Genomic DNA, 22,722 nt, shown 5'->3' with positions numbered 1-22,722 from the left:
GGGAGTGACTTGTAGCGGTTGGTTGAGTGTAATAGGCGCACCCTCATTATCACAGCAATCATGTCCACGTGATGCGAGCACAACCGATGGACTCCATCACAATCATCATCATCACTCTCATGAAATCTTTAAATATTTTATTCCAAGTGGATGTATATAGCATCACTGAACTCAAGCAAATATTATAAAGGCAATCATAGTCCTTACAAAACTCGGAAAATAGTTAATTTCCTCAATACACAACAACGTAATATGTAGCGTCATTGTGGAGAATATATGGAATAAAAGCAAGTCTGTATCTGCTGACGAAACTCTGCATGTCGAAACGGTCCCGAGTTTTGCTTGTACTGAACCAATGGTTCAAGGAAACATTGACTTTGCTGCTGATGTCACTAAATGTGGAAACTGGCGTGTAATTTGTGGTGGAAAAAGTTGATTTGCTCACAGATCTCGGCCAATAATTGGTTCTATGTTATTGTAATAATCACTTTAATTTAAATTAGTGTTTTTATATGAGTATGTTAATATAATAATCGTGTATATATGTTACTTATGTTAATGCATGAATAATGAGAATTGTCCCACGTTTTAACTCCCCAATTCCGATCTCATTTGAATCAACCTTGCTCAACTTCCCAAAACACATGTGTGTAGTAGGTATATCTTATAATCTGGTAAATATGTATATGAGGTGACTGTGTTTGCTGTGTTTAATCCTTGCGCACATTTCAAACAAGCAGCATCACTTCATATGCCTGCAAAACACAGAAACAAAAGTTACACGAGGCTAATAGAGAGCCACGGCCTCGCACAAAAAGACACAGACTCACTGACACATGCACTCACAGGGAGAGAGAGAAATTAACATAGAGACATGCAGAGAGACGCACAAAATCACAACAAGACACAAGGACTGAAAAAGACACGGTTTCCTATACATAAACACACAAACTCCCAAAAAGACATATAGACTCACACAGGGACTCATATACTCCCACAGTGACTCAATTATAATCCTCATTAGAGTGTCTCTATTGTATGGTCCAAATTTCCAAAAATAGAAAATGATGACGTAATTTACTCCATTGCGATTACAACAACATCAATCATTGTCCCTTACTGGAAGCAGACAAATATACGAGGACAGCTGCCACTGCGGGCACTATCGGCTAAACCATATTAGAGGCGTTTGGGTTAGATCGCGTAAATATAAATGAGTCGTTAAACCTGCCACCACCTGACACACCCAATTAGTAAGGTTTGTCACGTTAACAGAACGTTTCAATTTGTTACGAGTGTAGCACATGGGTGTGTTGGAGAGTAAATCCACAAGATTTACAATTAGAGTACGACGTTTTACCAGTAATTACAACTGGCATCATCAGGCGACAGCCAAGTTTGTGGAGAAATCCCCCTGTTTCGTTTTTAACCACTCAAGAGCATTCAGCGCCCCGTACTTTCAAACTAATGCATAGACACAGCTGCCACTTGGGGTGCCATACGTTGACCACACAGCTGCAATCATCCCCCCCCTACTGACAACAGACGAATGCCCCAGGTCACTTTTGCAAATTCGACTATATCCTGATCTCTCACCTGGCCTCTCACCTTGAGCTCTGCCCTGGTCACAAATTCAATTTGACACTTGAACCCTCATCATTACTACGATGGTTGTAGTGATGCGTGTGGCTATGTTTACCACTCACAGAACATCAGTGCGATACTGATGATGATTGATGTGGTGAACTCCCACATGATCACACTGCGAGGAGGGGAGGACGAATTCTTGGTCGTTGGGGACAATTTCTTGGTCGTTGGGGACGAATTACTGGTCGTTGAGACCCAATTCTTGGTCGTCGGGGACAATTTCTTGATCGTCGGGGACGATTTATTGGTCGTTGTTGGTGATACCTGTACATCATCAGCAGCATTATTAATATCATCATTGACATCATGAGCAAGATTGATATTATCATCAACATCATTCTGATCATCAGCAAAAGAAGAACATCATCATGAAAATCAACATCACCAACATGAATAATAATGATATTGATAATACATTTATTATCAATATCATCTGCAACATGAAGAACATGACCATCGTGCATGCGTTTTGTGAGTTTGCGTTCGGGTGCTTCTTAAATAACAAAGTATTTGCGTGTTTATGTGTCTATATTCTCAGGTTTTTTCGGTAAAGTCACGTAGGTAAAACATTAAAAGTAATGAAAGTAAAATAAAACAAAACAAAAATAAAAATAAAATTCACGACGTTTCGGAGGCAACACAAGTCTCCGTCATCAGGTGGGACCGTCACAGCCAGATTAGCTGCATCAAGTGAAGCAATGATTCAAAATGTAATCCCTTATAAGCAAGTTGAAGGGGGGGAGGAGAGGGGGGGGGGAGTTCATCAGAATGTGGTAGCCAATGAATGGAACGTATCGGGAGGGAGGGGGGGTGGGAGGGGGAGGGAGCCAACAAAACATTTGGCGACGGCTTGGACGCGGCTGCTGCGCACGCCAACACAATGGGCAGAAAGGGGGGAGGGGAGGTCTGATACACATGATAGAACAAAGGAACGAAAATGCCCATGTTTATACCAATGCAGGCTGAAAAATGAAGAGAGTACTGTTAAAAATAACTGGGGATGTTAACACTCGGTGAAGTAAATTAAAATAGTGCCTGTCTGCCCATTGTGTTGGCGTGCGCAGCAGCCGCGTCCAAGCCGTCGCCAAATGTTTTGTTGGCTCCCTCCCCCTCCCACCCCCCTCCCTCCCGATACGTTCCATTCATTGGCTACCACATTCTGATGAACTCCCCCCCCCTCTCCTCCCCCCCTTCAACTTGCTTATAAGGGATTACATTTTGAATCATTGCTTCACTTGATGCAGCTAATCTGGCTGTGACGGTCCCACCTGATGACGGAGACTTGTGTTGCCTCCGAAACGTCGTGAATTTTATTTTTATTTTTGTTTTGTTTTATTTTACTTTCATTACTTTTAATGTTTTACCTACGTGACTTTACCGAAAAAACCTGAGAATATGAATCATTGCAGTCACGAAAGCTTCAAATCTAGAATTATGTGTCTATATTAGTGTATTTTTTGGATCTGTGCGTCTGTGTGCCTGTTGATATGCGCATGCTATTATATTTAATGTGGGAGGACTGTACACTGCAGGAATATATAGCAGGATGTAGATGGGTAAAGTGGTGGAGAATTCAATATTATGTACAGTAGTGTAAGAGAGATGGTATAGTCTGTGTGATATAGTGTGTGCATAGTGTAGTATATAGGGTAGTATGTGGTGTAAATTGGCATGTATGAGTGTGAGGCATGGTGTGAAGCTGAACGCCGTGAGTTTGACCTGAGTAATGGTGAATAGTGAATAGGAGGTGTGTGGTAAGGCTGAGTTGAAGTAAGTGTGAGCAGGGGGTGTGTAAGTCTACATATATGTGTATTTAGCGGTCCTGGGCCTCTCCTAAGTCGACTCAGCCTCAAATGAGTGCATGGTGTGGTGTGTTAAAACATCGCCACTGGGGAGACAAATGCGATCGGGCGTGGTGTTGATCACCCACCCCTCTTGTGCCATGCCTGCCTTCATAGGTGCTCGCTAACTGCACTTGCCCCAATAGTCTGTTAAGGCTATACGGAGGATCAGTATTTGCGAGGGGTGGTAACTGCTCCTCCTGGAAATATTTCTTACCATTACCCACGGTGGGAATTCGGCTTGTGCTGAAGGCCCCAGGGATATAGGCGCCTTCGGGCCAAACCCCATTTGGCAAAGCCAGACTCTACCCCTCCCTTCGGATATAAAAAAAAATAATGAAGTTGTTAATTTGGAATGTCCGAGCGCTCACTGTGGAGGTGAAGCTTCCATTCATCTCTCGCGAGCTGTAACTTCTGTATACAGGAGGTAGACTGGTTCTAATTCCAGTCACCATGACAGGTGGACAGTTCTCCACTTGGGGAAGAAAACTGCAAACAACATTGAGTGGTTCTGCTTCATAACCAAATAATGAAGGGGGCATAGGAGTGTGTAGACGATGTGTGGGAAGCTGTAAGTCCCCAACTGTTGTGGACTCGCCTCTCCATAAAATGGAGGTGAGAAATGGTATTCGTGGTAGCTAACACACCCAAAAAAGATGACCATCAGTGGAGGTATACAAGGAAGGCATATAAGTCGGATGCCCTCGATGGCCTCCTTTCCAAGGAGCTGGATGAAGTGTCTCCTCGGGATCGAGTTATCTTGATAGGTGACTTTAATTCCCGAATGGGTCACGTCACATGCACTTGGGCCAAAGTGATTCGAAGCATGGTCCAGTTTAGCACAATCACAACGGTATGAGGCTGTTCGACTTCTGTATAACCCATGGGCTCGTAATCAGCAACACACTGTTCCAGCATCAGAATATCCACACGACACCATATATCCATGCTAGGCCCAAACAAGAACATTTACTGGACTACATCGTGACAGATCAGAGAAAGCAGTTCCATGTCCTTGACATGTGGACCTACCGTGGTCTCTCCAATGACCATTGGCTTGTTATCTGTAAAATATGCCCGCCTTACTTTAACTGGGGTGGCAAGCATCCATCTAGGATCTCACTCACACCCACAATACCCTGGTACACCGAACTAATAAAAATTGCTGGCCAGAATTTCATCATTGCTTGCAACAAGGATTGGGATCATCCCTCCTCTTCCTAATCACACCTCACTCTTTAACTCAATCAAAAAAGTTATTTGCAGCACAACACCTATCACCGTCCTTAAGATAAACAATGATAATCTGGCAGCATAGTTTTAGTGTATGACAGCAAGAAGGGCCTGGGTTTAATGACCAACTCAGACGCCGTTTTATGGATGTGTTATGTTCTCCTCCGTTCTGTAGAGCTTTAATGTGAGTGTGTGTAGTCTGTCTGGTTCACGGAACAGGTTCCAAAGGATTGGAAGGATGCCCTGGTGGTCCCCATCTTTAAAAAAGGTAGGGTGGATCTCCATCCTTAGTGTGCCAGGAAAGGTCCTGGAAAGGATTATTCAACAACACCTTGCCAGACATACATACTAATGAGAGCGTTGTGGAGCATCAGTGTGGTTTCCGACCATGGCCGTCCTGCACAGATGCCATTTTCTCTGTCTGTCTACTACAGTAGAGGTTTACGGAAGTTCAAAAGCACCTATATCTATACTTTCTTGACTTGGTCAAGACCTATTGTATCATCAATATGCCAGGACTCTGGATTATTCTTCCTGATTTTGCAGTCCCAGACCCTCTGCTCAAAATCATTCAATATTTGCATGATGGTGACAAGGAGTTGGAGCCAATGTTCACTATTTCATTATTTAATATTTTCATTGACCACATAGTTCGAGAAACTTTCCATGGATGTACCGGTATATATATATATACATTTGGGGGCTGATAGATGCTCGGGTATGGTCAAGAGATGGCTCCCTATTGGTAAACCATGTTAGGTAATTGCTGCCCACTCTGAGAAGGTGTTGGACAGACAGCTGCACCTGAAGAATCCTACTAAGAGATGGGGCCTTACCATCAGCCCCACAAAAAAAAGGCACCTACCTGAGCATTTGATGTCATTGAATGTTCCCTCCCCTTTTCACTCTCTATGAGGGAAGGAGCAGTTGTAGAAAGAGTGGAGAAGAGTTCGTACCTGGGCAGTGTGCTTATGACCAGCTCTGGTGTGGCAGGGGAGGTCTCACTCTGAATCCGTCAAGTGTAATGATCGTTTCATCAGCTGAATAATGATGTGTGGAAGCTACCTGGTCTATTTATACATATGAAGCTGAGAGTGTTCTTGGCCACAGTGATGCATTTTCTTCTCTGAGCTTACAAAATATGGAGCCTTCCAAGGGAATGTCTGCACTGCCTTTAAACATTCAGTCTTGCCTGCCTATGATCTTTCTTGGATTTATATCAAAGTGCATTGTGTGACAGAGATAAACAGGGCTAAACAGGCGTGGCCAGGGCTAGAGATGAGATGGACTGACGTGTTACAGAAGGATATGGAGCTGATTGGACTTGCCAATGACTGGTACTAGCGATGTCCAGATTGGCCTCTGTGCAGGAGGTTCATGAAGGACGCTACTGGCCAGCTGGAGGCAGTCGCCATCCAGCAATAAAGGAGAATGCAGGAGCGACGCTCATAACAATAAGCTGGGTGCCTTGGCAGTTAACGTCATATGTCAGTCAAACCATGGCATCTGGGTCTGTCCTGTAACCTGCCAACAAGCCTTCGATACGCCACGTGGCCTCAAAGTGGACCTAACATGGCACAAGAACCGTGGTGACATTACTGCCATTTAGTGGTCAATGGTGGTTGTTGTTGGTGCTGCCACTTTTTGTGTGCCTCTCTCGATCTATGAGCGCTGTGGACAATTATACATTGAGCTTTGTGTTCAAATCGTACGTCCGGCTTGAGGAGTTTGCTATCTTCTTCCACCTCCATTGGCTAGGGCATGTCTCCTCCATGGGCTGGGCCACGTCTCTTCCATGGACTGGGCCACGTCATATGCTTGGGCTGGGCCAGGGCTCCTCCATAGAACGGGCACATATCCACTATGAGTTAAGCCGTGTATTAACCAAGTACTAGAGCAGTGCTTCCCAATGTTTTTCATTCTATGGCACTCACATTCGAGCTCACTCGATTTTCACGGCGCACAAAAACAAAAACTCACTTTTGGCGCGGATGAGTGCGTGGGGATGAAATGTAGCTGAGAAATTGAGATACCCTTCTTCTTCTGACCTCACCAAAAGCAAAAAAATCAAGTGGCGCTGCAAAAATTCGCGATGAGAATATCCCCAACTGCTTCAGGATATTTCCTTTGACTGCGTGTGCCTCTGTGCGTGTCTGCCTGTGCTTCCACTTCTCTGGGTATAGCTGTGTGTATCTCCACGTCTCTTTGTGTGTATTCATGTTTGTGTGACTCTATCTACGTCGGTGTGTGTCTTTATCTTGTATATGTCTCCATGTATCTCCGTGTCTTTGTGTGTCTCACCGAACCTCTTTTGTCTGTTTCTCTGTTTGTCTCCGTGTTTGTGGATGTCTCTGCATGTATCTCCATGTCTGCGTGTCAACCGTATGTCTCAGTGTTTGTTTGCCCAATTTTGCATGCGCGTCTGAAGGAGTTGAGAGGGCTGGGGTGGGGGCTGACGGCTTTCCGTCGTACATCGCCGCCACTAATGCAGAGGGGAGTGCGGGAGATGGAGAGTGGGGGCTAGAGTTGAGTGAGTGAGTCACCCTTCGTATGAATCAGCGGGTTAGTGAAAATTTTATGTGTGAGTGATTTTCTGTATGCGTGAGTGAGTAGGTGAGTGAGACAAAAGAGATGCACAGACTCGTACGGAGACGTGCATGCTCGTTATGAGTTACACACCGTCGTGGGGAACTGCATCCCCGTGATGGAGGTGATCCAGGCACTGTAGCCGGACACGCGGGTGAAGACGCTCGGCTTTGTGTTAAAGTTGCAGCCGAAAGTAGACACGAAGCTCGCGATGCCGTGCACCTCCCACCCTCTGTCCGTCATACAGTTCAGAGGGCCCCCCGAGTCTCCCTGCATATAAGGACAATTGTAATAATAGTAACAATGACTTCGTTTTATACACCATCATTCATGACGATTGGCATCTTGTAGCGCATGGCAATATACAAGGTGCGGAGGCACAAGAAGGATCCACAGACATGCTAATTAAACGAGTGATTGCATGTGGGAGGAAACGAGAACACCGACAAAAACAAAGCGTGTGCGAGGTGGCAACACTATCCGATACATCACAGCCGGATGGAACAGATGGGGATTAGCAGCCTACACCACGCGCCAAGGAAACTGTACAGCATTATAGGAAGCAACTGCGCAGCATTTGTGAGTAGCACTCACGGGGCTCCGACAATAGGGGCCTAGAGCACAGCGTGAAGCCAGGGAAACAGGCCGGGCTTAGATGCCCTCATGCCGAGCCACCAGAGCCCCAATGAGTTGGGCGAGTCTCATTTCCCAACACGCCTAACATTACAAAAACATATCAAATGCATTATCATGCATTCTAAACGCATTATACCGTAAACACTGTGAAATCTTGTCAAAACCACGGTGATATACTGTGTCGGGTTTATTTTGTACTGTGTGGCATAGTGTGGTTATGTACAGTAATCACCATTCAAGTGTGTTGCCCTGCGAGTCATGAATCCCACAGTGCAAACATGTGGAGCTTGAGATTCTAAAACAATCACAAATAGGGAGCTGCAAATCACTGGAAACACGTGGCAAGCATAGTGTCAGATAAGGATGGGTTCATCGTATGGAAACTGTGTGGAGGCTATGTTAAATTATGATATAATTTTGCCAACCTGGTGCAGATAAATGCGAAATCCGACTGGCAGGTGTTTTGCTGCATTGGAATTGCAATGGCCACTGATGACTGACACAAGGTCAGCGTTCTCTTGTTAATAATGTATTTGCATGAAGGGTGTGCATAACTATGACACTCACGTTGCAAACAGAGTGAAGGCTGTCTCCTGCACAGATCATGCTGGGCTTCACTATGATCCCCCAATACTCGTTGCTGCTGCATTTGGCGTAGCTGATGAACGGAAGCTTCACTTGTTGAAGAGTGTAGGGCGATGGGCCCCCGGCTGATGAAATGCAATCAATGTGACAAATACAAAAGAAAAATTAGTGTTGCTGTGGTGTATACATTAAAAGAAGTAGGGACGGTTACATGGCCCAGCCGTAGCATGCTAGCATCGTATTGAAGAGGTTTGTGGTCCGACATCATCAGGACCCCTTGGTTATAACTGCAGGTGTATTTACCATACCATTCTAGGTATGGTAAATACACACCTGTGGCACAGTGCACATTAACCATCCCATGGCATAATTTGAAAACAGTAGGCCAGTGTGTGCCAGCGTCATGGTCCCTTATTAAAATAAATATAGCTGAAAATTGCTCAATTGGGATTACACATAGCACCGTGGCCCCTACTGTGAAACTACTGCAGACTTTCTTCAAACAGCACCTTCATGATATCCTCGTCTCATAATAATAGCGTGAATATCAAATGTACCTAAACAATATTTTAGATCAGCAGACAATATGCCTCCCTCCACACATATATAATGTATTCGTGTTTTTTATACATCTCATCAGCCACACGTCCTTCTTGCAATGTATAATTTGACCAGCATTGGTTTAAGCAAGCAGGATTGCTGATAAGACACTGAATGTTGTCAGTGTTCCAGAGTTTTGATTGTGTGGAACTAATGCTGATGACATTATGCACTCTCAGAGTCTTTGTTTTTTTGGCGTGTTTACGAATGTGAAAACCACATTTTAGGTGGGAATCAAGTCAGATACAGAGGTATTTATAAGAGAGAACAAGATTTCCCATTGAGGAACTGCAAAGAGTTAAAAAAGTGTGCTTGATGATTTTGGAAATTTAGGCATTTCATGTAATTTACCTTTAATAGAAGTATTAATGTCATTAGGTTATGTAGGATAATAATGAAAACATATTGCAGTTTCCTTTATAAATTGAGGACGGAAGATTCAGGAGAATATCAGGTGATATCATAAGCATATAAATGTATTTATAAACGCAATTGCTTTGTGCTGGCATTATTTCCACAAATGGAGAACCACAAGGGACCTTTGTTGATCCTGGAAAAGACAGAAATTAGCAATATAATGCTTTGTTTGTTTGGTCCTTACTTGACAGACTTCCCCAGCCGGTCGCATAACACTCGGGGTTGTTGGACAGGATGTGTTCCGGGTAGGGCAGGGTCGCAGGTTGGGTCGTGTTGGTGATCGGCACAGATTCATTGAGCTCAATGAGTGCAAGGTCAAACCTGGCATGGGGTGGTGGGGGCACAGCGAGTGGACAATGGACGAAGGAGAAGCGGAGTGTATGGTAACAGTGCATGAGGAATTATACACGGGTCATCGCTTTCAGAATCATTCAAGTTGCATGGTGAATACGACTCTAGCCACTGCAAGGCACCTAATCTAAGGCACCTTGTGATATATTTGCCCATATTTCTGAGTTACAAGGTAAGGGTTTGCCCTACAATGTCTTGGTCATGCCAGCACTAGCTCTATAGGATATTTTTGTTCACAGATATGGTGGGTGGGGAAAGGTGAATATACCCACAATTACAGTCATTGTATCAGACCTTCCGATCGATTATTCTGTGTACATGTTACTGCTAGGTGAGTAGAGGTGATAGCATAAAGAAACGTCTTAATTTATTCAACTGCCATGCCAGGAGATCGAATAAAACTGGAGGCCTCTGGATTGCAAGTCCAATTTGATAACCATTGTACCACTATGGCAGCTCCATTTGTTTTTTTATTTAATAAAATATTAAACACACGGTTATTGCTCTATACAATCCTATATGTGCGGGAAACTTGTAACTGATTGTTCTTTGCCGTGTTTTTGAATGTGGTTACCTGTAACACAAAATAACTATTTAACCAATTTTAAAGTGGAAAAAAAAATGTTCCCCATCTCCATCGACCCACGCTGACCAGCGTGGTAATGTATGCACATATAACCTACACATCCCGCCATAGGTGTGATGAAGCCCTTATCCAGCAGTGGATTGACCAATGCGCTATACATGTATATACGTACCCATATTCTGCAAAGTCTGCATTCCATCTCGGATGGACGTGTATATTCTTGATTTGCACATGAAGTTGTCCCTCTTCAATCATATACAAATTGTGTTTTCCAAGACGCACGGACTGAGAATAACTAGTGCTGTGGGAGATAAAGGGCAGCAGGAGATTACAGGTATTAATAAGGTATAAGGATCGGACGGTCACTTCATAAGGACACCAGATTAATCACTAAAAGCAGTTATAAAGAAATGGGTTTCCAATCTAGATTTACGCAAAAGCCACTGCGAGGATGACTAGAGTTTATATGATGGATTATGTTCCTTGACGAGATTAACAAGGTTTTGTGGTTCATTTATTGCAAGCACTTTGTGTGTCATGAGTGCGACGTTATAATGTATTCGTTCAGCAACCTGAAGCGAATGCAGCTTAGGAAACATCGGAGGGAAGCTGTGCTGTCTGTGTGGAGTTTGTCCGTTCACCCTTGTAGAGTGTGAGAGTAAGTGTTTGATGTTTGGGATGGACAATCCATCACACAGTGCAGGAAACTGTGACAGAGAATGAAGGGGGTGTGGGAGTGTGGCGATGAGCTGTCGGAAGCTGTGAGTCGCAGGCTGTGTGGGCTCACCTCTCCCCATGAATGGGAGGTGAGGAATAGTGTTAGTGTTGAAGAAAAAAGAAGAAAAAAACCCAAAGAGTATGAATTCCTGCAGTCACGAAAGCTGTAAGTCAAGATTATGCCCTCCCTTCTCTATGCTGATGAAACTTGGATACCTTCAAAGGAACATCTGGACTGGTTCTATACATTGAAGCTTTAATCAGACTAGATTGTTTGAAAAGCACATATACTTGAGAGATCTGGGCACAGTTCCATCAGGGAGCTCCTCCAGAAGACGAGGCTGCATTGGCTGGGTCATGTAGCCCACATGCCCAGCCACCACATGCCCAAGCTGCTTCTGTTTGGCTGGGCAGAGGGGGATAAATGGGCATTGCACGGGATGGAGTGGAGATTGACTGATTTGGTACTGGAGGATGTGAAGCTGAGTGGACTTGCCGACAACTGGTGCCAGCGATATCAAGATTGGCCTCCATAAAGGAGGCACACAGAAGATGCTAACACGACGTTTGAGGCAGTCACCCAGCAACTACAATGCAGGCAGAGAATACTCCTGGTTGGCACAGTGGGAAGCACAGGCAATGCATCTGTCAGTCATCTCAGTCAGTTATTTATGACACCTCCTGTAGGTTTGACCCGTGACCTTCCAGTGAGAGTGCACCGACCTTGGCACAAGCACCGTGGTGTCATCACCACCATATAGTGACGGATGGCGACTGGTGTTCTCTTTTATAGTTTGTCTGCACAGTTTTCTCTAGATTCTCCGGTTTCCTTCCATGTGTAAGTGACATAAACCATGTCACTACTATGTTGCGAGAGTACCAAGGGATGACGGGTAATGTACTGTATGTGGGGTGTCTCTCTATTGCACCAGCGTGAGCATGGCACGGCATGACTCACTAGGGGGGCAGAGTCCGGGTGTCACTAAAGTCGCGTCAGGGCATGATACCCTGGGTGAACCCGAGAGGGCACGTGACCGGACGAGAGGGGCCAGAGGACACCCAGATGGGGTTGCGAGGGTCACGTGATGAGGGACCCGGGCCTTTCCGAAGGATCTGGAAGGGGGCGGAGGTGGCCACGCCGCAGAGGGAGCTGGGCTCTTCAACTCTGGGAATGAAGACGCCGCCAACGATCCTCGGACTCCGGTCTCCGCTCATGGACCAGGCAGCCTGTTAAGCTGTCCTGGTCCAGTTATATAGCTATCCCCTCGAGTGTTAGTTGGTTAGGAGCGGTGGTCACCACCCTATGTCGTTATCATGTTAATATCAGAGTTTTCTGTTATGTTAGTTAATAAACCGTGTTGCCTCCAAGTTCAAGTGTGCGCCTCATTTGGACCCATTACACATGGATAAACGCATAACACTGTCATTGATTTTTCGATTTAATCTCTCACATTATTATAGCTAGTTCTATGCTAAATTCCTCTGTTGATATGTAAACTCCTTTGTCAAGGCGCTCTCCTCCTCCCACCCAGCTTAAATACGATGCAAAGCTTAGCAGTGTTCATTGGAGCGCTGTCTTTCCGACAGCTCTGTTTCTTCACCTGAGGACGGCTGCTTGTATTGTGGCCGAAACGTCGTGAGAATTTTATTTTATTATGTTTTATTTTTATTATTTTATTATTTCCCTTCTACGTGACTTCACCGAAAGAACCAAGAAGACTGTCATTAATGTTAGCCAAACATTCCGATGTATCAGGACCCTCTTGGAAGTGTGTATTTAGATGCAGTGTGTCACAGGTACGCTTGAACCGTCTTCACTGTTGTGATGAACTGTAGGGCGGTGCATTCTCTCTGTGTGAGCTAGTGGGTGAAGCGAGTTCCCTGATGCTTAGAATTCTTGCTCGACTGGTTGGCCAATTACCTTTTGACGCCCGACTGGAAGAAGACGGGAATGGATGAGAGGCATGGCAGAGGCTTGGTGAATAAAAGGCAGTAGAAAATATCCAGCCTAGGCCTCTGATAGTGATTGCCGGCATGAAGCCACAGTGTTATTCTCCAATATTAATTGGTGTGAAGATAATGCACTATGAAGTTAACCTGAGTCTGTGTTGATTGTATGTGTAATCTAATCTGAGACAGCTTCACTGCACTGAGCATTTGGATGACCAGGAGTGTTAAAGGTTAAACTGAACTAAACATTTGTTTATTTTACCAGGTAAGGCCAACTTAGCCATATTGCTCTGTTTTCAGAAGCGACATGGCCACAAATGATATCCCAATGAAGTAGCTTATTGTGTGGACATTTATAGCAGCTAAATACTCTCTGGGAATGTTTCTACATGTGGAGGGAAAACCGGAGGACCCGGAGAAAAATGCACGTGACCACGGGGAAAACACGATACTCCAAATATACAGTTATGCAAGCAAAGAGTAAAACTGCTCAAACTCCAAAACAACCTTCCACGTTGCTTTATCGTGCCCGTACACGTCATCACGTGTACCATGCTGCCAATTGCCCTGCATCGTACTTAACCGTGGTGGAAGAAATCAATGAATGATGCTGGAAACGGACCGGCCACAAAGCAGTCCATCGTTTTTGGATAAGTAATTAATATCGGTCACTGGGCTGAGATTTTTGCCAGGTGGTAGACGTGACGTCTTCGCATTCCAGGGTCACACGTGAAAAACATTGACGGTAATGTGTGGTGTCTGCTTTCGGCATTGAATTGGTCACTCACTTTATGCAATGGGCAGCAGTCAGCACCCAATCACTGTTGAGGAGGACGCCTCCGCACGTGTGGTCGATAACATCTGGACTTTGGGGATTCCATGCAGTCGCGAGTGAGATCTGCAATGATATCACAATATATGTGAGAAGCTGTTTCATATCACAAAAGCACAGCAAGCATTTACTTGTCTGTCATAATGATGTTCGTACGATACAGTATATATTGATTTTCATCCTTGCTGTGTTCAGCCGCCAGACTGAAGGGTGGAGCAGTAAGGGCCCAGGGAAACCACGTGGTGCATCTTTCACGTTCCAGAGAGATCAATTTTGGATCTGATTCTCTATGCAGTTTTATTTGTTACTCAGATGATCCCGTTTAGCGAGTTTATTGGTAATTTCCCCTAGAGATTCTTCAAGATACGTAGATACTCATAGAAATAAATAGAGGCTCAGAGATACATTGAAACACGTAAAGATACATAGAGACACATAGATATATATAGAGACTCATATAACTACGAGACTTATAAAGAGACCCACAAAGACCAATAGTGATACATACATATTAAGTGTTGAATGTATTTGATTGTTTACATGTGTGGTCCTTACTCTTTGGTTATTTTGGTACAGTCACTCAGATAGAAAATTACTAATAGATCACGACGTTTAGATCGCAACACAAGCGATCTTCTTCAGGTGAGAGGATCTACGTGACTTTACCGAAATAACCAAAGAGTATGGATACCTGCGGTCACGAAAGCTTCAAATCAAGATGGGTGGTCCTGCTTAGCCAGTTTTCTGGCAATTATACATGGGAAATCCGTGGTGCGTGAGTACAGAAACAGCAACAAAACAAAGGCAAACATCAATGATCCATATGAATTGTTTCTAAATACACGAGGAATGTAATGGTCATGAACAAAAAATATATGCCAAAAAAATGAGTGAAAATATGACAGCAAGAGGCGACAATAAAGTGAGGTATAGGTGCAATAAAGCTTTGCGTTTTGGATTCATCGGGAAGTAAAGGGGGCGAGTGAAGGGAGGGGTCCCAAGCTCTACATAAGCGGCAAGGCAATTCCAGAATCGTGGAGCAGCAATGCGGAAAGACTCGTTCACCAAACAAAGATTTAACAAATTTAATGTTTTAAAGGTGACGGGAGGGAGTTAGAGGAACGAAGTGTTCCATTTGCTAATCTATGGATTTGTTCAAGAGGATCTTGAGGATGAAAAGAACCCAGTTGGTTGTCTCACTAGATATCCAGGGTGGGCAGATTTGATTTAATGTCGACGTTGCAATGTTGAGTTCTATAGGGGGTGCCAAGGGGCGACAATGAAGATCTGAGTGGTTTATGTCTCTCCAGTCAGTGGTCGCATCAGTCCTGGAGCGTTACACATCACTCCGGCCATTTGAGGCTGTTACCTCCAAGAAAAATCATTTTCAGAACGCTGACAAAACTTAAGTATTGATACCTGATTCCAGAATGCAAAACGCAGATTATTAACATCAGGGAAGTTGACATTGTAAGAGTGAATGTGACAATACTGGATAAAATCAAGTCACTGGTCGCGCTACTCGGTAGTATGTCGTCTTTTAACTACTTGAGTGTATTTTGACACAAGCAGGTATACTACAGCAATACTATCTTCTACAGAACATCAAATACAAACTTTCTTAGGGCTATACAGGACCAAAAATATTGGCTCGAGTTATTACGCAGTCACCAAAGGGATTACCTCATTAACATATCTCACGTAATTTATGCAAATGCAACATTGCCATGACGCACAGCTAATTGTGCTTGTTTCATCACGTTATACTTCCATATTCATAAAATGAGATATTGTAAAATAAAATAGCATAATTCATGCAATTACATTAACCTCTCAGCATCAATTCCTGCCACTCCATGCTCCCTTTTGGCCGCACATTAATAACTCCACACTGTCGATTGAAGGTTCAAAATTGGAGGACTTGTCACAGTTGTGGCTTCATGACATTGTTGTGACAAGCAGTATTAAAATGTCAATATGAGACGGTCCCAGCCACCAGGAGGTGGCTGGGATGGCTGGGATCGTCCTGTGGCTGGTCCGCCTCACAGATATTTGACCCGGTGATGTTCTCAGAGAGTCGGAAAAAACAGCTGACATAGGCAGGTAGGATGGAAACATCACAGTCAGTTAAGACTTTACTTGGTTAATAACGTCCTTCCAATGATTCCTCAGTTTGTACCCATCCTCTCGGTTGAAGTTGTGTCTGTGTTTATATATCTGGATGGCTTCATGAGCAAATCTCTGAAGGTAGCCGGTAGGTGTTCAGAGTACCTCCGTCTTGGAAAAATATATTGTGTGTGAGCCCACAGCGTTAAAACAATGATCGGCAACGGCAGAGGTATTGGTCCTACCGTGTTTCAGATCTGCTTTGTGTTCACGAACGCGGTCCGAGATGTCGTTTCGTTTCCCCAGTGTAACTGCTGCCGCAACCACAACTCAGTTTGTAGACACCAAGGTATTGCATGTCAGAAATCACATCCTTTACAGATGGGATTAAATCACGGATTTTGTGTACTGTGTTGAAACGAACCTGGATCTTGTGTTTGTTTAAGATTTTGGAAATATTTTTGGAAACCCCTGCTATGTACGGTAAAGTGATGGTTTTGGTTGAATCCTCAGAAGGTTGTCTCCGCATGGCTGGGGTGACAGCTTTGTGGATTGTACGGTCCGAGTATATATAAGCTTTGATTACCATTCAATAAAGTGTGAACTTATTTGCTCTGTTAACCTGTCTGTAACGGGAGGTTCCTAAATATTCTCTAAACTATAAACAAAATTTCAGTATCAAGTAAGAATTGCTAAGATGAACTTAGCCAAGATAAATTAGGTCACTTTGCCCACAGGGTTATTTACGGAAACTTGGCGATGAGAAACCAGCAGTTAAAGTTTTCACCATGTAAACGGTAGCACACAGAACCTGCCTTCCACGGACCATCAATTCGATTCCATCTCCTTACGCGGCAATTTAAACAATGGTGCCACTCACAATCAGTGCATTTATTACCAAAATTCCACTGGCATCGGTTATAGGTTCCTGATATTGGGAAACGGAAAATGATCCTGAAAACGGAAACTGATTTACACTTGTTATTGGTTATCAACCCTGTTCAGCACTCAGGCCCCTGGATTCAAACTAGATCTGGCTTTTTATGGATCCATTTATGACAGAGACAAGACTTAGTTATCATTGTCATCAACAATCGTACTTAATAGTAATGTTGTACGTGTATTATGGCCGATTTAATTTGTATAGTGCAAGGTTGTTATTATTACGAAGGTAAGTGTGCTGTGTTCCACAAACACAGGCTGCAGTCGTTTCACAGTTGGGGTCGATGTTGCTGCGTGTGATCCAATGAGAGTAATTTGCATTGTATTTTTCTAATTTGTACAATGACACTGGCATAGAATGACTTACCCGTTTTGAATGGCGTAGCGGAATTTTTAATTTCCACGGTGATGCAGACAGCGCATGGCATTTTGCGTGTAATATACACCACGGTATTATCGAGGGCGGTCTGCCAGATTTGAAACCTTAAACCTCCATAAAAAGTGGCGAATGGAGTACCACTGGCACATGTCACCACCCTGCACACCGGAGGTTTTGTTGATGTACTCTCACCTGCCAGGGCCAGCTGTTGGGTGCCGCCTCCTCACCGTTGACGATGCGGCCCTGCTGGAGGTTAATTTTGATTCCTCGACGCTTCAGGTTGCGCCGTAACGCGGCTCCATCCTCCTGTGCTGAGATAAAAGCTGGGACACGGAGACAGCAAAGCGATATTATCTCATAATTCAGAATGTGGAACACGCAGTTTTTTTTAATTGAAGACAGAGAGGGTGCTTTAGAGATGCGGGGAACGACAAACAAGTGGGAAGAGCAGCCAGTACCGACGTTAACAATTATTCAACCTCCGTGGTCCTTATATTGGGTATGTTGGTCAAACTCCTTAAAGTAGTGTTTCTACATTTTGGAGCAAACTGGAGTGCCCGGAGGAAACCAGTGCGTGCGGGAAGGGTAACACTCAATGTCCAACAATTGAAAGCTTTGTGGTCCTATATTGAGACGTTTGACCAACGTCACGTATCATGAGCGTTTATGTATTTGGGGGTAACAATTGTTTACGTATGTGTGTCAATGTGTGTTTGTCTAGTGGGGAGTAGAAGAGCAGCTGTTAACGCGCTGCGCTTTGAAACCGGAAAACCGAGTTCGATTCCCCTTCACGGCCTACACCAGTGACGATTATGTTAATCGGTCCTCGCCCTCCCATAGGACGATTCAGCTTCAAATGGGTACATGGTGCGGTGTGTAAACGTCACGACTAGGGAGACAAAGGCGGTCGGGCGTGGTGCTGGCCACCCACCCCCTCGTGTGCCATGCCTTCCTTCATAGGTGCTGCTACTCGCTAACAGCACTTTCCGCAACAGTCTGTTAGAGGGTATATGGGTGTCTTTGTCTGCGTGTGAGTTGATTTGAGTCTTTCTGTGAGTGTCGTTTGCATCTATGAGTCGGTGAGTTTGAGTGAATGTGTTTTAGTGTCTGTGAGTGTATTTGTAAGTTCCTTAGTATTTGTGCATGTAAGTAACTACCTGATTTGTTTTGCCTATCACTTTTGTAAGATTATATAAAAACACAAACTGTGAATGATAGAACATTCTTTAATTCATGGAGATTCGATATAGTTATATATGAACCCCAGAACCTGCAATTTGTTTGTTGATGAAGCCACTAAGGTAAAAGTGAGCTTCATCGAATTAAATTTGGAATGAAAGCATCGTCTTGGCCGACAAGTTCAATAAAAGGAGGCTTAGATGGTCTCTGGACTGCAAATCCAGCACCAGCTGAATCTTATATGAAAAAGATGCAAGTCCTGTACCAAGATTCGCCGCAGTGACCGTCACGCGATCCCCAATTGAGCGAAGCAACGTCTCCTCCTCGCCGAAGTTTCGGGGTTCTCGTTGACGCTCTCCCTTAGCTTGCTCAATAGAAGTCGAAGATCGACTAGATTGAGGTCTGACAATACCTTTTGCATCCACTGTTGTTCCTGATTCCCGAAATCGGGAAATCAACTCCCGAATTAATACAGTGCAGAGTTGGAGCCATTGGGGTCTTAAAATATCTGCGATAGTCTGTCTTTATTGAAATAATTGAACAATTGTTTCTGAAAGTATTTAAAACTATTGTTACACGTTGCTGAGGTGTTTTCTGGGGCATCATGAACTCCCAGGCTTCTACATTATTTCTGAATTTTTTTTTTTCAAAATACCGCTATTTCAAAGCAGGTAGTTACTTATGGCCCACCATGTATATCAGACAGTGTATGTGTGTGATTGCGTCTGAATCTGTCTGTGTGTGTCTTTGTGTGTATGAGTCTGTGTTTGTGTGTGTCTGGGATGAGTGATAGATTAGCGGTTAGCACTCTGCGCTACGAACCGGGCAACCGCAGTTTGATTCCCACTCACGGGCAACACCAGTAAGGCTATAGGAGGACCGTTGTCTTTGTCACTGTGTGTGCGTGAGAGTCTGTGAGTCTGCGAGATACTCACCCTCACTGAACAGCAGCACCAGCAGGAGGCTGAATATGTTCACCGTCCGCATCTTTGCCTCTGAAGGTCTCTGGGTTTTCGTGTCTGTGCGCTACCATCACATGTTCTGCTATTTAAACACCTGGTCTCCTGCTCCTCTCACCTCTAATATTACACAATACTCACTTTCGCAACGCTCTCCGACCCCCCCCTAACTCCTCTACTCCCCACACCTTTTATGATTGCAGGTGTTTATGAATTAATCAGTGTTATTATTCCGATAAGACTAATTTCAGATACGTGCAGTCATAAATTACGTGCGTGTTCTCGTGTTTTACAATAGTGGTTGGTTTCCTTTCGTGATTCTGCCTGACACGTGGTGTCATCGCAACCGTCCAAAATTGTTTGTGTAGTGACATCGCGGATGTCACTGTGGTGCCGTCCCTAGAGAGGCATGGCGTGCCATGTACTTACATCGCGGACATCACATATGTAGCGACATCGTGGATGTCACTGAGTAATGCCGGCTCTAACGAGGCACGGCGTGCGATGTATTGCCATCGCGGACACCCCGTATATGTGGGTGTAGTACCAGCTCTAGAGGGGCTAGGTAAGCGCTGAGTCATGGCGCTGAGTGGCACCCCCATGTGAGACTGTCAGCCATGGAATGGGGTTACTACAGGCATGGTATTCTGGTTGACCCTGGAAGGCACTTGACAGGTAAGATCTAACAGGGGCCCCCAAGTGGGGGCTGGGGGTGGTCACGTGTCGGGCGAGATCCTGCTAGAGGATTCGAGAAGGTGGTCGTGGCCAAGGGCGGGGCCAGCCATGACCAGTGAGCATATAAACTGGGTCCCCAGAGGGACCAGGGTTGAGCATTGCTGTTCGACGTCCGAAAAGAGTCACCAACACGTGGACCTGGACCCAAGCCGGGGTCCGGTCCATTGCAGCTACTCCCAGTGTAATTGGTGTAGTTAGCCTGGCGGTCCACCACCATAGATTGTTATCTGGTAAAGGGGCAGTTACCCCTTGGTGTTGGTATCAATAAATGTGTTGCCTCCAAGAAGTTTGTCTGCGACTCAGTTGAATCCAGTACATTAGTGTAATGAGAGAGTACCATCTAGTTGGCGCCAGGGGGTAACTGTATGGGCACTATCGGGGAATCGATATCTAATCCTGAGAGGGGATGACATCTGGGCCAAAGGTGACGGGTGGAGTTGGAGGGGATGTTCGGGAACAATCGGGAAGGTTCTATGAGGGGGCGTGGCTAGTGGCGGAGCTTATCTCCGACGGGAGGAATATAAGCAGAGGCAGGGGAGGACTCACGGTTGGTGTGGGAAGCCTCGGGTCCGGACCGCGTCACTGCTCATCCTCTTCTCGCCATCGGCCACGTGGCGGAACCCCGGCAGAGCTCGCCTCTTCTCCCCGGCACGCCGCCAGCCAGCGGCGGGATCAGAGAGAGAGTGGCGATCCTCGACAGTGGAATGGAGAGAACACCTTGTCCACGACGGTAAAAGGAAATAACCCGGAGAGGGAAGGAGCAGAACTGTACAGTAATTCAGTTAATAAAGAAACACCATTCCAGAGTCGTCATGGAAGTCGTAAATACATTGGAGTCAGAAGTGGTCCTTCAAGAGACAAGAATATTCTACTAGTGTGGAAAATGTCTAAGTATCTCAACAAGAAGAACCCACCTGTTGCTTCCTCTGACGACGAGGATGCGGGGACCCAGGACTTGCCAACCCTGGGATCCATGGTCCCAGTCACAGGATCCACGGCTGGTGAGGTCGCCGCACCGGAGGCGGGCGAGATGCGTCATCTCCACCACAGCGGGCTGAAGAGGGTGGAGGAGTAGCTAGATTCACTGCGGATGGTGCTTCTCCAGCTGGTGTCGCTCATCGCATCATCTATGGTGGCGGGGCGCCCACCTGAAGTTTTGCCAAGGTGTAATGAGCAGAGGTTCAGGGCCGAAGCCTCTGAGGGTTCCACTGCGGACACGACGTCCGCCATTGCGGGCGCTGAAGAGACGTTCACCATTACGTATGCTACAGGATACCACCATCTTGAATGGCATGGAAAGGGTGTGGTCAGAGCCCGCCATTTTGAAGTAACCGCATGGCACACAACCGGCGGGGGCCGCCACTGAAGTCGGGCGGAGCGGTGCTGAGCGCACACGACGGCTCCCACGAAGTCGTCGCTGCCAGCGGCGATTGGAGCGCCTTCACTTGGAGGTTCGAAGCGGCGTTCCGCTCGGTTCATTGGTCAGAGGAAGAGGCATTGGTCGCTCTACCAACCATGTTGAATGGCGACGCTCTAGCTGTGTTCAGGTCGATTCCCCCAGAGAAGAAGAATACGTTGCAAGGTGCGTATGCCAAGATGGCTGAAGTCTACGAGCCACCTTCCTACACTCAAAAAAAGTTTATGCAACGTAGGCGGGGGGGTTTCGAGTCACCTCTCGCCTACCATAGCGCACTGATGGCATTGGCTGCAGCCACCTACCCTGACGTGAAACAAGAGGCCCTTGACTCATTGGTCATGGAACGTATGTTGGCTCTGGCGAGGGACATGGGGGTTGTTTTGCCTACGTGTGGCCATGATGTGCAGTCGTCCTGATGGGCCACCAGATGTCTTTACGCACACGAAAGCCTGCAGCGGTGGTCTCAAATGTCTGCATGGATGGGTGACCCTAGTCGGGACGGGGAGCCTAAAGGTTGGTCACCGACTACGGTCATGGAGATTCTGCCTGAGGACGCGGCTTCGGAAGGTGATCTCACTGCTGTGGTTCCTCAGTGGGATGGAAGATGGGGCGATGCTGCACGTCGCTGAGGATTCGGCAGATCACGTCAGCATGAGGACTGGGGAGCACAACGACCACCCATGACCTGCTTCAGGTGTGGCCGGCTGGGACACTTCGCGAGGGATTGCCGGAGTCGCCCTCGTTCCCCGACTTCGGCTGCCGCTCCGGCTACTGCTGCCTCTCTGATGGCTCAACCTCCTCCCCCACAGGCGAGTCGGTATGCGTCGGACGCCCGGCCCATTTCACAACCTCAGGCATCTCATGACATGGGGTGCATTCGTTCACAACGCGAATCATATGTTGACAGTTTGCATTCGAGCTCATTCACTAAGGATTGGCCTAATTCGGTGACACAATGGAAGAAATTAGCATGTTGCGTGGTTGCGGTGGTTGTGGGATACTATGTGGTGCCTGGCTCGATTCA

The 22,722-nt window shown here is 45.7% G+C and overlaps 1 protein-coding gene across 1 annotated transcript; it reads right to left on the bottom strand.

Moving 5' to 3' along the window:
* Positions 1–1,695: 1,695 nt before the first annotated feature.
* On the bottom strand, positions 1,696–21,511 carry LOC144952855 (elastase-1-like). The gene is made up of 9 exons (XM_078883326.1): positions 21,430–21,511; positions 21,196–21,279; positions 17,601–17,731; positions 13,938–14,047; positions 10,655–10,783; positions 9,730–9,866; positions 8,511–8,653; positions 7,401–7,577; positions 1,696–1,911 (listed from the first exon to the last, which is right to left on the bottom strand). Exons 1-9 carry the CDS (start codon positions 21,509–21,511, stop codon positions 1,696–1,698), a joined length of 1,209 nt encoding a protein of 402 aa, XP_078739452.1.
* Positions 21,512–22,722: the final 1,211 nt, after the last annotated feature.

Source organism: Lampetra fluviatilis, chromosome 70, assembly GCF_964198595.1.
Source record: "Lampetra fluviatilis chromosome 70, kcLamFluv1.1, whole genome shotgun sequence".
Taxonomy (NCBI): domain Eukaryota; kingdom Metazoa; phylum Chordata; class Hyperoartia; order Petromyzontiformes; family Petromyzontidae; genus Lampetra; species Lampetra fluviatilis.
This window is presented reverse-complemented; position numbering and strand designations above follow the sequence as displayed.